The sequence below is a fragment of the Fimicolochytrium jonesii genome (assembly GCF_025526975.1).
Source record: "Fimicolochytrium jonesii strain JEL569 chromosome Unknown EV422scaffold_14, whole genome shotgun sequence".
NCBI classification, from domain to species: Eukaryota; Fungi; Chytridiomycota; class Chytridiomycetes; order Spizellomycetales; family Powellomycetaceae; genus Fimicolochytrium; species Fimicolochytrium jonesii.
In genome coordinates, this window is record NW_026515681.1 from 332,928 (window position 1) to 346,181 (window position 13,254).

The window sequence follows — 13,254 nt, forward strand, 5'->3', positions numbered from 1 at the left end:
TCCTGAGATTGTCTGGAAAGATTTGTGGGGATCTTCCTCCCGTGCTTCGTCTTTATGGGATTCCCGAAATTACAATTCGGTAGGGGCACACGTGATTCAATTCCACGTCCGATGGTTCGCATCTCCGCGGGAAGTCCCGGAGGCGAATTCAAATGCTCTTTGAGCTCGGCTGAACCTTGCCAGTTGAGGGTTGTTGGAGTCCCGAGTTGCGCGTCCTTTTTCGCCCGCGCCTAAACGAGCATTTTGGCCCCAGGCGTGCCCCCCCCAATCACACCAACCCACGAACCCCCACCCGGAATTCTTGGCCGCTACTGTAACGACTGCGGTATAAAAGACACAGACTCCGACTTTTTTTCCCGGTCCGTTTCCTCATCGGTCGCAACACTCCAATCTACCGTACTCGCATACTTCTCACCCACTGGGTTAAGTCGTCAAGACGTGTAAGTACTCCCTCCATACTCTCCCACTCTCCTTCACTATCCCTCTTCTCGTGATTCTCGCAAGCTCCACGCGGGGTGTTCTGAGACCGCAACGGAATCCAACCCTCGCTGGGGGAGAAAACGGATTCAGCATAAACACTCCCCAAAAATCTGAGCATATTACTGATCGCTGGTTCTCTCTCTTCCACATATGCAGACGGCAATCAGCTTTACTCGTCGCACAACAGGCACCGGGGAAATCGTCGAAGGTTTCCCAAACCCAAAACGCACTGAGCTTTGTCAATCCCAGGCTCAACCCGACCTGCCTGTTCCAACTTTCGCAACTGCTCTCCACACAAAACACAAACAAAAATGCTCTCCGCTCACTCTACTACCGACCACTCGGCGTCGCCCAGCGTCAACGGCGTCGCCTTTGAACACTCCACCGGCTCCCGCGAGACCTTCCGCGTCGAGTCCGAGAATGTGGTGTACACTGAAAACCACATCGACTCCACCTATGTCTACCGTGACTCCAAGGTGCTTCGTTCCGCTAACGGCTTGACCGTCGTCCCCACCGAAAAGACCTACCATTTCCGCACGAACCGCAAGGTTCCCCGCGTTGGTCTTATGATGGTTGGTTGGGGAGGTAACAACGGTTCCACCTTGACGGCTTCGATTATCGCCAACCGTAAGAACATCACCTGGCGCACCAAGGAAGGTGTGCAGACTCCCAACTACTATGGGTCTGTTACTCAGGCCTCGACCTTGAAGCTAGGCGTCGACGAGAAGAACCAGGACGTCCACATTCCGTTCTCGGAGGTCTTGCCCATGGTTCACCCCAACGATCTCGTCCTCGGAGGTTGGGACATCAGCTCTGCCAATTTGGCCGAGTCCATGGAACGTGCCCAGGTTCTCGAGTACGACCTTCAGCGTCAAGTCCGTGACGAGCTTGAGGGTCTCAAGCCCCTGCCTTCCATCTACTACCCCGATTACATCGCGGCCAACCAGTCCGACCGTGCTGACAATGTGCTCCCGGGCACCAAGCAGCAGCATCTCGAGAAGATTCGTCAAGATATTCGCGAATTCAAGGCTGCTAACCACCTCGACAAGGTCATTGTGCTCTGGACCGCGAACACCGAACGCTTCTCGTCCATCATTCCCGGTGTGAACGACACGGCGGAGGCTCTCCTGAACTCTATCAAGCAAGGTCATGACGAGGTTGCTCCTTCCACCGTCTTCGCCGTTGCTTGTATTCTCGAGAAGGTCCCGTTCGTCAACGGCTCTCCCCAGAACACCTTTGTGCCTGGTTGCGTCGAGCTCGCCATCACCCACAAGGTCTACATCGGCGGCGACGATTTCAAATCCGGCCAGACCAAGTTCAAGTCCGTGATGGTTGACTTCCTCGTGAACGCTGGTATTAAGCCCATCGGTATAACCTCGTATAATCATCTGGGTAACAACGACGGCAAGAACCTCTCTGCCCCCCAGCAGTTCCGTTCCAAGGAAATATCCAAGTCTAACGTCGTCGACGACATGGTGGCGGCCAACCCCATCCTCTACAAGAAGGGAGAGCACCCCGACCACATCGTCGTCATCAAGTACTGTCCCGCGGTCGGCGATTCCAAGCGTGCCCTCGACGAGTACGTTTCCGAGATCTTCATGGGCGGTCGCAACACTATCTCGACCTACAACGTCTGCGAGGACTCGTTGTTGGCCTCGCCCTTGATCTTGGACTTGACCATCATCACCGAGCTCATGACCCGTATCGAGTACCGCACCGACGACATGGAGGAGTACTCCCCCTTCCACTCGGTCCTCTCCGTCCTTTCCTACATGTTGAAGGCGCCTATGGTCCCCCCCGGGACCCCCGTCGTCAATGCGTTGGCTAAACAGAGGGCGGCGATGGAGAACATCTTCCGTGCTTGTGTCGGCTTGCCGCCCCAGAACGATATGATGCTCGAGCACAAGGCCATCTAGATTCCGTTGGATTTGCGGATCTTCTTTTCGTGCTTTCTTACCTTTTTCGTTTCGAGCTTTTGTTCCGTTGGATGGTAGTTTCGTCCTCCGTGTTCCGGTGGTACTCTCGAGTTGTTCTGATATCTGTCTGATGTACTGAGATTTGAATCAAATTGGGTGTGTTCATTCCCAGAAATATGTCGTATTGGAAGCTTCGTTTGTGCTGTGCGATGGATGATTGGAACGAACTTGGATCAAAAGTTGGAGAGTTGAAAGCGGCGCATGTCGTCGCCGAAAACGTCCTTCCGGCGCGCGTGTGTTTGTGATGTGTGATGAGAGGGAAGAGTTGCGCGTCATGGAATTGTGCAAGAGCTTCCCTCTGAGCTTCCCCGGCTCATTCCGCAACATCCCCTGGGAAAAACAACGCAAATCGCATTCAGATCGGCAGAGCACAGCAGGGAAGCGTAGTACTTGTTCCTCGTCAAGCAGCCGTCCCTCTCACCTTTCTCCGCCCTTACAACGCCCACAACAAGCCATGGCCCTGCGCCGAATTCAAAAGGTATGCAAGCCCATCTTGCATGCACCACTTTCGTCGCTCTTATCGGAGACCCAGACTGACATAAAAGTCTCGTATCAGGAACTGGTAGACCTAGCCAAGAACCCGCCCCTAAACGCCTCCGCTCAGCCCGTGAGCGATGACGATATCCTGCACTGGAAAGGCGCATTAACCGCTCCTGTAAAGCCAAATCGCGGACATCATCCTTCCTTCGCCCATGTGTGGAAAGCTAATCACCATATCCCTTAATCAATAGGACACCAGCGCATATAAAGGCGGCACATTCCAGCTCACCATCGAGTTCCCACCAGACTACCCCTTCAAACCCCCATCCATCAAGTTCGCGACCAAGATCTACCACCCGAACGTCGACGACGACGGGACCATCTGTATCGGGTTACTAAAAACCGAGGTATGTGCTCCCCTCAACTCTCCTCACACTCCCCGTGTCTTAATGTAATTGTGGTCATTCCTTTAGGTGTGGAAACCATCAACCAAGATAGCCGACGTGCTGATAGCCCTCGTGGACCTTCTGCAAAACCCGGTGCCTGAGGACGCGCTGCAGTCGTCGATTGCGCAGGTGTATAATTCCGACCAGCCGGTGTTTGAGAAGACGGCAAGGGAGTGGGTTAAGAAGTATGCGAATTCGAAGTGAGGGGGGGGTTCGATGAGAAGGGAGGGGGGCGGGCGGGAATCGTGGCACCGAAGTGGTGAGAAGGAAGGAGGATACGGAGGCTAGCCTCGCATAGCATGCAACATTTCTGCGAGATGAGGTTCTGTCGGCGAGTAGCGAGACGGAAAGTAAGAGTAGGGGGTGCCACTCAGAGAACAGATGACGTAGGGTTCGAATTACGGGAATAAGTTAGGAGGGCGGCCGGTTTCTTGTCACCTTTCCATTTGTTTGAGATTAGGAGACGTGCTCTGAGGACGTATGTACATATGGGGTATTTTTGTGTGAAATATATAGTGCCGTAGTCGACGGTGTTGGTTTGAGATGACCTCCGCCATCATCACCGCCTTGCAATATTTCTCAACTCGTCCTTCCCCATCCCTTTCAACCCAAACCCCTTCATCCTCCCCTCCTCGCCCTCCCCACCCCGCTCCAGCACATCCAACTGTGACGCCTTCTCCTTCATACTCTCCCTCAACCGCCCAATCTCCCCATCAATGTTCGTCTGGTCCTCCGTGAGGAGCGTGCTGACGGAGGAGGCGGGCAGTTTCATGAAAAGGCCTCCGGCGAAGAAGTAGGTTTTTTTGTCTGTTAGGGGGTTGTTAGTGGGAATGGATGATGAGATGGGAAATGGGAGGGGGGATGGGGACGTTACCGGGTTGTGAGGAAGAGGTTTTTTGGATGGAACGCAGGGCCATGCGGTTATCGTTTCGCCGCCGGTCGAGATCGACGACAAGCTGCTTTTTGATGAGGATGTCTTCGGCGAGGCGTTCAACTTCTGCTTGTTCTGGGGCGGGAGAGCTCGTCAGTTGGACTTCGACGGGGGGTTTCTCCAAAGACAGACGATGTATGTATAACTCACTTTGGAGGAAAGTTAGACTTGTCATTGTGGCTTGCACGAAATGGGTAATGGGGACGATGACAGATGTCACATTTGAAGTCATTTGCTTACGCGCTCCATTAGCTAATGGGGAAGGCCCAGAGCGCAGCGGTTGCGGTTGCAGCTGTTTGGCTTGTCCCCACCCGGAAAAGGAAAAAAACAAAGAGAGAGAAGAGACGCAGGAACCCGCTTCCTTTCTTTCTTCCTTACTCGCAAACATGGCTACCGACTCAAAGTAAGTACTACACATACACTCACACACATACACTCACTCTGGCACACAGCTATCGCTGGGCATATGCGGAGCGGGGGGAGGTGGGAGTGAGGAGAAGACATATTCGGGCGAGAATTTGCTGTGGAATGGAGGAGCTACGAGCCGACTTGTCGGAGCCGGTGGAATTGCTGGGAATGGGTGATCTTGGCAAGGGACGGCGCTGGCGAAAATGCTGCCCTGGTCCATGGAAAGAGGCGGGGGGACCACTGCTTCCAGGAAGGCTGGGGAGCCAGGCGCAGCACGATTAGAATTGAATTGCCAATGCTGATCTCCGCAATTTTCTTTCTCTCAACAGCGCGCCCGCTGCCGATGGTGCTTTTACCGATGTTCCCGAAGGGGATATCGAGGTAGGGCTTCCCAAGTTCACAATTGTGGGACGACGTTCTCTGCACAGTAGCTCAGAGTGCTGACCGATTGTTTCTGTTGCCGATTTTCCCACGCCTACAGTCCAACTGGGACGAGGTCGTCGACAAGTTCGATGACATGAAGCTTCGTGAGGAGCTTCTCCGTGGTATCTACGCCTACGGGTAAGTAGATACGACAGCAATCGTGTTGCACTCATGTGGAGAGGAGCTGACTTTCTTTGGGATTGAAATAGTTTCGAGCGTCCTTCCGCCATTCAACAGCGCGCCATCCTCCCTGTCATCAAGGGTCACGATGTGATTGCTCAGGCTCAATCTGGAACCGGAAAGACCGCAACCTTCTCCATCTCGGCCCTTCAGTCCATCGACGTGTCGAAGAAGGAGACTCAGGCTCTTATCCTCGCCCCCACCCGGGAGTTGGCCCAGCAGATCCAGAAGGTCGTCATCGCTCTCGGTGACTACATGGGCATTGAGTGCCACGCCTGCATTGGTGGTACCAACGTCCGTGACGACATGCGCAAGCTCGAGGAAGGAGCCCACGTCGTTGTCGGTACCCCCGGTCGTGTCTTTGACATGATCAACCGTCGCGCTCTCAAGGCCGAATCCATCAAGATGTTCATTCTTGATGAGGCCGATGAGATGTTGTCCCGCGGATTCACCGAACAGATCTACGAGGTCTTCCAGCTTCTGCCCCCGGCCACCCAGGTCGTCCTCCTTTCCGCCACGATGCCCGCTGAGGTTTTGGAAGTCACCAAGCGCTTCATGAGGGACCCCGTCCGTATCCTCGTCAAGAGGGATGAGCTGACCCTTGAAGGTCTCAAGCAGTTCTTCGTCGCCGTCGAGAAGGAGGAGTGGAAGCTCGACACCCTTTGCGACTTGTACGAGACTGTCACCATCACCCAGGCTGTCATTTTCTGCAACACCCGCAGGAAGGTCGACTGGCTTACCGAGAAGATGCACGCCCGCGACTTCACTGTCTCCGCCATGGTATGTGCCCTTCTCTATATTATTCCCACCACCGCAAGGTCACTAACAGTTGGACGTTCCTAGCACGGAGACATGACCCAGCAAGAGCGTGACGTCATCATGAAGGAGTTCCGTTCCGGATCTTCCCGTGTCCTCATCACCACGGACCTGCTCGCCCGTGGTATCGATGTCCAGCAGGTTTCCCTGGTCATCAACTACGACCTGCCCTCCAACCGTGAAAACTACATCCACCGTATCGGTCGTTCCGGACGTTTCGGTCGTAAGGGAGTCGCCATCAACTTTGTTGCCGCTGAGGATGTCCGCATGTTGCGCGACATTGAGTCCTTCTACAACACCCAAGTTGAGGAGATGCCCATGAACATTGCTGAGCTGTAAGTTCTTGTCACCATATTTGAAGTTCGACCATACCGCGGAAGATGCTCATCATTCTCTTTCGATGTACAGCATCTCCTAGATGTGCCCAACCAGCACAGGATCCCAGCCACCTCACCGTACGAACGATCCGTCCCTGCAAAGCCACTTCCTGTTCTTCCGTCAGGGAGGTTGGAGGCGGCAGTTCGCAGGGCAGAAATGCAAGCAGCTTCCCTTCCCTTCAGCGATTTCGAAAATCGTTGGGTTGTCAGTCGCATGTATTCTCTGCACAACAATCCCCATCCATCTGTTTTTCTCCGTTTTTATTGTTGCATTTATTTTCTCCTTCTCCCTTTGTAATTTCTCTGGTGTGGGGTTTCATTCCGCTGGTTGTATACTGAGGCCCTCTGTATATTCTGTAAACTGAATGTTGTTCCACATCATTATCCTTCTGAGCAATGCTGTATTGGAGTTGTGCAAGTGTCTGGGTTTGGGAAGTCATCCCGATACAGCAGGCATGTGAGGACAGTTGATCGCGGCACATAAGTCGACGAGGGTGGGAAGGCAAATTCAGAGATCTCCAGACTGCTCAAGTGCATTTCAACAATTCTTGGCCGACTGAAGACCAGATCCATGGAAGGTAAGAATGTTCGTCCGCAGCATAGTTTGTCCTCATCGACTGGTCCCTCTGCAAACCCTGATCGCCTCCTCGTTCTATCTTCCACCAGACCCACCGTCGAACGACGCCTTATCGGCGTTCCTGCAATGGTGCGCTTCCAAGGGCTTCACGCAGCACAAGCTGGTCGTCGCCGAGTTCGCGGAGACGGGGAGGGGCATGCGGGCCGTTGAGGATATTAATGCACGTCTGTCTTTTTTTGAGTCGTCCTATGTATGCATCCACCTTACCCTTATACTGCCACAAACAGGCCGGTGACATCCTAATAGCAATCCCCGCAACACTTCTTCTCACCTCCACCACGCCCGACGTCCTCTCCGCCTGTCAACCCTACACTTCCGCCGCATCCCTATCGGAACACGCAGCACTAGCAGTGTTCCTCGCCGTCGAGCGCGCGAAGGGGGCGGCGAGTGCGTATAAGCCGTATGTGGATGTGCTGCCGGAGGCGTTTGGGAGCGTGCCGGCGGTGGGCGTGGGCCGGATGGGAGAGGGATGGGGTGCGTGGGTGCCGGAGGGGGTTAGAGGTATGTGTGGGATGTTTGGGGGTGGGTTGAGCGGTTCTTTTGGAGGGATGTGCGGCGTCGGGAGGATCAATGCCAATTAACCGGGTTCAGCTTCTCTACCCTGACAGATGCGACGCAGAGGATACGGAAGAAAGTGAGAGATGATTATGCGCTCGTCATGGGTCTATGTCTGCGATGTGTCGAGGATCATACCCGCGGCGACCCGCCAATACAATGCACATCATGTCCGACGACGCCGGCAGCCCCTTACATCCCCTTCGCCGCCTTCCAATGGGCGTGGTTCGCCGTAAACACCCGCTGTGTCTCCCTCACAAGCCTCCCCGCCACACCCCAAAAACGGTCCACACCCAGCGCATCACCCGCGAAACCACTCACAACACACCTCTGGCCACCCCACCTCCGCGCTTGCAAAATCGCCCTTGCGCCCATGCTCGACTTTCTGAACCACGGTAAAGATGCTAAAGTCGAGGCTGGGTACTCCACCAATTCCTCGTCTTCGTCCTCCTCCTCCCCAGACTCCGAAGGCTACAAAATCCGCACCCTCGTCGCCTACCCCGCAAACACAGAAGTCTTCATATCCTACGGCGCGCATAGCAACGAGTTCCTGCTGGCGGAGTACGGGTTTGCGATACCGGGCAACGAGTGTAACTTTTTGACGGTGGATGAGGGGGTGTGGGAGGTTGGCTTTGAGGGGGAGACGGGGGAGGGGAGGGAGAGGGCTAGGGCGGTTGTTGAGGGGGTTGGGTTGGGGAGGTATGGTTCTTACTTCCGTGTTCTGGTTTCATCGTTCTTGACTCCCTCATCGTTTGATTATTGATCACAGAGAGCATACACTTCACCCCCACGGTGAACCCTCCCCTCGCCTCCTAGCCCTCCTCCGCATCCGCCTTCTCTTAGTAACAACGCCAAACCCACTTCCACCCTCTGCCATCGACGCCTGCTGGATGGAACTCGCGCCGGATCTTGAGCGGAGGGTGCGGAGGGCGGTGTGGGGAATTTGTGGGCGCGGGTTGGATGATGCGAGGAGGTCTTTGGCGGGGTTGGATGGACAAGGAGAGGAGGTGGGTGCAGGGGATTTGGGGGATTTGTCGGAGGAGTTGAGGGAGTTGGTGCGGTTGGTGTGGACGGACGCTGTGGGGATTTTCGAGAGGACTATGGAGTGGGTGAGGGAGGAGGATAGGGCTGCTGGTGTACATTGAACCTGTAATTTATTGCCGGACGGTGTTGAATGCACGTACAAACAGGAGCACATGAACATAGACTAGACGGATATTGGACTTTTCTAATCCGTGTCTTCCATGTGCACTTGTCCTCACAAATCAAAGTGACGAGCCCTTGCCGCCAAGGAATCATTGCAGAAATGGATGCGAGTAGTATAGATCTGGAGCCTTTATACCGAGTATGTGCAGCTTACCGAGGCTTTTCAGCCACCATCCCAGAAACTGGGTAGGGGGTCTGAAAAGCGATGAAACCCAGCCAAGGAAGATCGAGTCAGCATGGACTTGTGTTGATGCTGATAACAAAACAAATGGGGCGAGTTCGTCTGTACTTGGCCCAATTTGAGCCGTGATGTGAATAGAGCCGATAGAGCCAATATCACATGCCACTCATGGTCGACTGAAACAGCTTCAGAATTTGCATACACATGCAGACGATTTTGTGGAGCGATTGCAAGGGGACCTAAAATGACAGGACAATGACAGTACAATGACAGTACAATGACTGTAGATCCGTCACATTCATGACATAATCCCGAGAGAGCGACGGTATTGGGGCTGGTGAAGTGACTCGGGGATATATCTGTAGATCCTAGAGTTGCAGGGCAATACAAGGAAGTTCAAGAAGTCCACACCTTTCACACCCTTTTGTCCGACACCCTTTCTTCCGACGTAAGCGGCACTCCGACCTCGCTCGTGCTACATACATACAGTATGGAACCAGCCCCGCTCGCTCGTTCAACCTCCCGACGCTTTCCATACGATCAGAACCCCCCTCATCACGCTTTTCCACCCGTGGCCGAAACGAAATGCGTACCACCATTCTCGTCGCCGCAGCGGCGGCCACTGCGAGCCTGGCTACCGGCGCTTCCCTGAGCCTCAAAGAATACGCGACCGACACCTGCACGTCCGCCGCCATCCTGGAGTCGGTGTATAACGAACGAGGTAGGCTCGGTCCTCTTGTTTGAAGACCACGATTGTTGTTTAGTGTTTCTTTAGCTAAACAACTGTCGATATCTCCTAACAGCGTGCATCTACTTCGGCGGACTCTATGCCAGAGCCTCTTGCGCGAATGGAACCCTCGCGCTGCAGAACTACGGTACCGAGGCCAATTGTCTCAACCAGACAGCGCTCATCAACACCACCGCACAAGCTGTTGATACCTGTGTCGGAGGAACCAAGCTTTACTGTAACGCAAACACGTTATCAACGCCGAACAAACCGCAGGCTCAAGAAGCGTGGAAGTTTTCGTTCGAAGCGTACTCCACTTTCGCAGATTGCGGAGCCGGCAATGTCGCAAAGGCAACGAGCACGGTCGCCCCAAAAAAAGTGAACTTTTGCTTCAACAGTACGCACGACGGACTGTCGACCTCAACGTTCTCCACGTGCGACTCGGCCCGCCAACAGATTTGGGAGTACAACAAACCCGGGTGCCCTGATGCGGACTTTGCGGGTATTTCCTCCTACCTGAACAACCAGTGCTTGGCGATGACAGCCAATACGACTGCCGAGTCGGGAGTCTATCGCTGCTCGATTCCCGCCGCAGTTACGCTACCCGCCTTTCCTGGTTTGTCGGACTCGTCGGCTTCGTCTACTTCGTCTGCTTCACCTACTGCGTCTGCTTCGCCTGTCAGCGCCGCATCTGCCTTGCGCCCGTCCCTTGTGGCTCTGCTTTCCCTGGTGATTGTGTCTGCGGCTTCTCTCATATAGTGTAAACGACGCAGCACGAGTTCAGCGAGGGACCTATAAGGAAGGAATATAGGAACATTTTCAAAAAAGGTTGCAGTCAACAGTTCTCGAAAACCGTGTACACACTTGGCAGGCGGGAGGGATATGGATGTAAGCTCCTCGGGAAACTCTACAAACCCAGCAACCTCCTGAATTTGAAGGGCACAGATGTGCAGGAGGCAGGTGGTCCTTGCAAAATGCTTTCGATGTTCCCCCACTGCCCCCTGTCGGAACTGTCGGAAGGATTAAATGCTTTCCTCACGTGACAAGTTTAATCTTTCGCGAAGCATGTCATCAGCGCCTCCCTTATCGCACTTTCCAACCAAGGATCAAGAATTCTTGCACTTTCATCACAGTCCCTGCACTCACTAATACCGACTAGTCCCATCTCCAAACCCTTCGCTATTCATCTACCGTATCATGTCCAGGCGAACGACCCTCTTTGTCGCCGGGTTTTCTCTCCGCACCCGCGCCAAGGAACTCGCGTATGAGTTCGAAAGGTAAACAATGCCCCCCCCCCCCCCCCCCCCTCCCCCCCCCGATCTCGTGAGAAACGAGCTGCCGCTAACGCTACTCTACCCTGCTTAGATATGGGCGACTAGGCAAGTTTTGAGCCTCTGTGCTCTTCCTCCCGTAATCCGCGAGAAGTATGTCTAACCGATCTCTTTCGATTAGTCCGCTGTGATATTCCTGCAGCCAGAGGGTCCCAGGCTAAACCGTAAGTCCCATCTGCCTGATTGCGACCGATCGGGAACGCTCGAAAGTCTGATCCGCTCGGACTTCGCTTATTTCTTTATAGCTATGCTTTTGTCGAGTTTGAAGATCCCCGAGACGCTGAAGATGCTTACTATGAGATGCAAGGACGTCGAATCGAAGGTCACGCGTTGCACGTTCAGGTACGATCTTTACCAAGTCGAACATCTCCGAGACTCGATCGACTCACTGGTACTCCAACCGAAACAGTGGGCCAAGAACACGCCTGGTCGAGGCTGGCGCTACGAGGATGGTGGACGCAGGTCGCGCTCTCGCTCTCCACCCCGTCGCCGGGCCCACCGCGACCGCTCTCGCTCCCCCAGGTCCCCGCGAAAGCCTAGGTCGCCTGTGAAGACGGATCGCGCTCGCACTGCGTCACCGGACGGCTTCGACGACAGGAAGGAGAACGGAGTCAAACGCGTCGATCCGGAAGTCAAGGAAGAGATCTCAAAGCGGTCCCCTAGCCCCATTGGAAATGGCGGCGCACGCAGTCCGTCTCCTCGTCCTGCTGATGACGATCGTAACGGGCGCTCGCCTACCCCCTGAGCTCCTTGAGATTTTGTCTTGGGAAAAAAAGGATGTACAGGGAAGTCCGTTTGTGAGGGATAGGTTGGCATTTCGGAGATACTTCCATCAATATCCCGAAGAAATGGCCTGGACGTCGACGTTGCTGCTTTTGATGGCCTGACGGGTGTTTTTCTTTTCTTATGCTTTTTCTTCTTTAATGACACGCTCGCTCCGAGATTTTGTTACATAGCGGATTAGTGGCCTCGTTGAACGTCTTACTCCGCCACGTCGGTCGGTCGGTCGGTCGGTCGGTCGTCATCGATTCTACGGTCCTGCGAACGACTACAATGTAGCGAACGATATCGTGCGATTTTTGTACCCCTTACCTACGTAAAAACGAAACAGCTTTACTTATCCTTACGTCCGAGTGGTCGATATTTTTGCGATAACGGTCGATAGCTTGATTCGGATTGCGGACGTTTCTCCCGCCGAATGCCATCCCCAGGCCGGTCCAACTTGTCGCGCGAAAATCAGGTCGTAACCTTCGTGCATTCCCATCCGTCGCATCCCGTCTACCGGGCCGAAGCATCCTTTCCGCGTCATGACAGACGAGTTATCTGGTCAAGTTGACAATCAAGTCTTCTCTCTACCTCGAGGCCGTCAATCCGCCGCCCTTCGTTCGTCGACTGTAGCGCACGGTCCAGTCCTACAGTACAAATGGCGCCCTAAACGATCCATTCCACGTCCAATCTCGTTTCGCCCGACCTCTTGACGATCATCGTTCGAATGTTACTTCAAAGCCATGTCCATGCCCTTATCGTGCAAGTTTCTTCATTTTCGGTCGCCAAAGCGACAGTACCCTCACTGGTCTACATCGTCAACGCATGAATCTGCATTTCATAACCCCACTTGCCCCCCACATCGGCTGCCGTCTACATCGATCAAGCCGCTCCCCCAGATGACCTACGTTTCCCTTGCTGCGTCTATATCACCTCACATCATTCGCCCGATTCCCGTGGAACTCTATGCACTTGTTAACGCCTAACATGGTTTCCGCACTTGTACGCCAAACGACTTGTCGATACTCATTTTTGTCAGAGTTTCAAACGGAACCCGAGAGAGTTGGAAAGTCAAATCCCGTGGTAATCTGCTGAGCTATACCCACCGTTTTCACGTCGACTTTCTACCTTCCTACAGGAGCTTCCGGATTTCCTGTGCCGAACCCAGATGTTTAAGGACTGTATCTTCGGCGACAGTGGTTCTCCAAAGTACGCGCAGAAGAGCAGCCTTTTTAGCCACGCACACGCATAACGGAGCGGCATATTATCCATGGACGACTCGCCGCTGGAAATAAACGCAACTCGGTCAACAAACAAGATTTGGGCGTCGATATA

At 54.1% G+C, this 13,254-nt stretch overlaps 7 protein-coding genes across 7 annotated transcripts; 6 read left to right on the forward strand and 1 right to left on the reverse strand.

Annotated features, from left to right (window-relative positions):
• The first annotated feature begins 680 nt into the window (after positions 1-680).
• EV422DRAFT_81595 (uncharacterized protein) lies at positions 681-2,415 on the forward strand. The gene has a single exon (XM_053074428.1). The coding sequence runs from the start codon at positions 792-794 to the stop codon at positions 2,394-2,396; it is 1,605 nt and encodes a 534-aa protein (XP_052924948.1). The 5' UTR covers positions 681-791; the 3' UTR covers positions 2,397-2,415.
• Positions 2,416-2,751: 336 nt separating this feature from the next.
• Positions 2,752-3,644, forward strand: EV422DRAFT_531904 (ubiquitin-conjugating enzyme/RWD-like protein). Its single transcript, XM_053070496.1, has 4 exons — positions 2,752-2,934; positions 3,013-3,111; positions 3,188-3,343; positions 3,410-3,644. The coding sequence occupies exons 1-4, from the start codon at positions 2,911-2,913 to the stop codon at positions 3,584-3,586; spliced, it is 456 nt and encodes a 151-aa protein (XP_052924949.1). The 5' UTR covers positions 2,752-2,910; the 3' UTR covers positions 3,587-3,644.
• On the reverse strand, positions 3,620-4,488 carry EV422DRAFT_620570 (uncharacterized protein; the record flags this gene model as incomplete). Its single annotated transcript, XM_053074103.1, has 3 exons — positions 3,620-4,189; positions 4,257-4,388; positions 4,464-4,488. The coding sequence occupies 3 exons, from the start codon at positions 4,486-4,488 to the stop codon at positions 3,942-3,944; spliced, it is 405 nt and encodes a 134-aa protein (XP_052924950.1). The 3' UTR covers positions 3,620-3,941.
• A 125-nt stretch (positions 4,489-4,613) lies between these two features.
• Positions 4,614-6,728, forward strand: EV422DRAFT_81655 (P-loop containing nucleoside triphosphate hydrolase protein). The gene is made up of 6 exons (XM_053074429.1): positions 4,614-4,716; positions 5,051-5,102; positions 5,203-5,282; positions 5,354-6,104; positions 6,168-6,475; positions 6,549-6,728. Exons 1-6 carry the CDS (start codon positions 4,700-4,702, stop codon positions 6,556-6,558), a joined length of 1,218 nt encoding a protein of 405 aa, XP_052924951.1. The 5' UTR covers positions 4,614-4,699; the 3' UTR covers positions 6,559-6,728.
• A 373-nt stretch (positions 6,729-7,101) lies between these two features.
• EV422DRAFT_620572 (uncharacterized protein) lies at positions 7,102-9,275 on the forward strand (the record flags this gene model as incomplete). Its single annotated transcript, XM_053074104.1, has 4 exons — positions 7,102-7,299; positions 7,382-7,655; positions 7,763-8,408; positions 8,479-9,275. The coding sequence occupies 4 exons, from the start codon at positions 7,102-7,104 to the stop codon at positions 8,852-8,854; spliced, it is 1,494 nt and encodes a 497-aa protein (XP_052924952.1). The 3' UTR covers positions 8,855-9,275.
• Positions 9,276-9,353: 78 nt separating this feature from the next.
• EV422DRAFT_531917 (uncharacterized protein) lies at positions 9,354-10,800 on the forward strand. The gene is made up of 3 exons (XM_053070497.1): positions 9,354-9,815; positions 9,898-10,615; positions 10,688-10,800. Exons 1-2 carry the CDS (start codon positions 9,682-9,684, stop codon positions 10,580-10,582), a joined length of 819 nt encoding a protein of 272 aa, XP_052924953.1. The 5' UTR covers positions 9,354-9,681; the 3' UTR covers positions 10,583-10,615; positions 10,688-10,800.
• Positions 10,801-10,930: 130 nt separating this feature from the next.
• EV422DRAFT_81743 (uncharacterized protein) lies at positions 10,931-12,071 on the forward strand. Its single transcript, XM_053074430.1, has 5 exons — positions 10,931-11,100; positions 11,189-11,202; positions 11,276-11,318; positions 11,400-11,496; positions 11,564-12,071. Exons 1-5 carry the CDS (start codon positions 11,021-11,023, stop codon positions 11,897-11,899), a joined length of 570 nt encoding a protein of 189 aa, XP_052924954.1. The 5' UTR covers positions 10,931-11,020; the 3' UTR covers positions 11,900-12,071.
• The last annotated feature ends 1,183 nt before the right edge of the window (positions 12,072-13,254 follow it).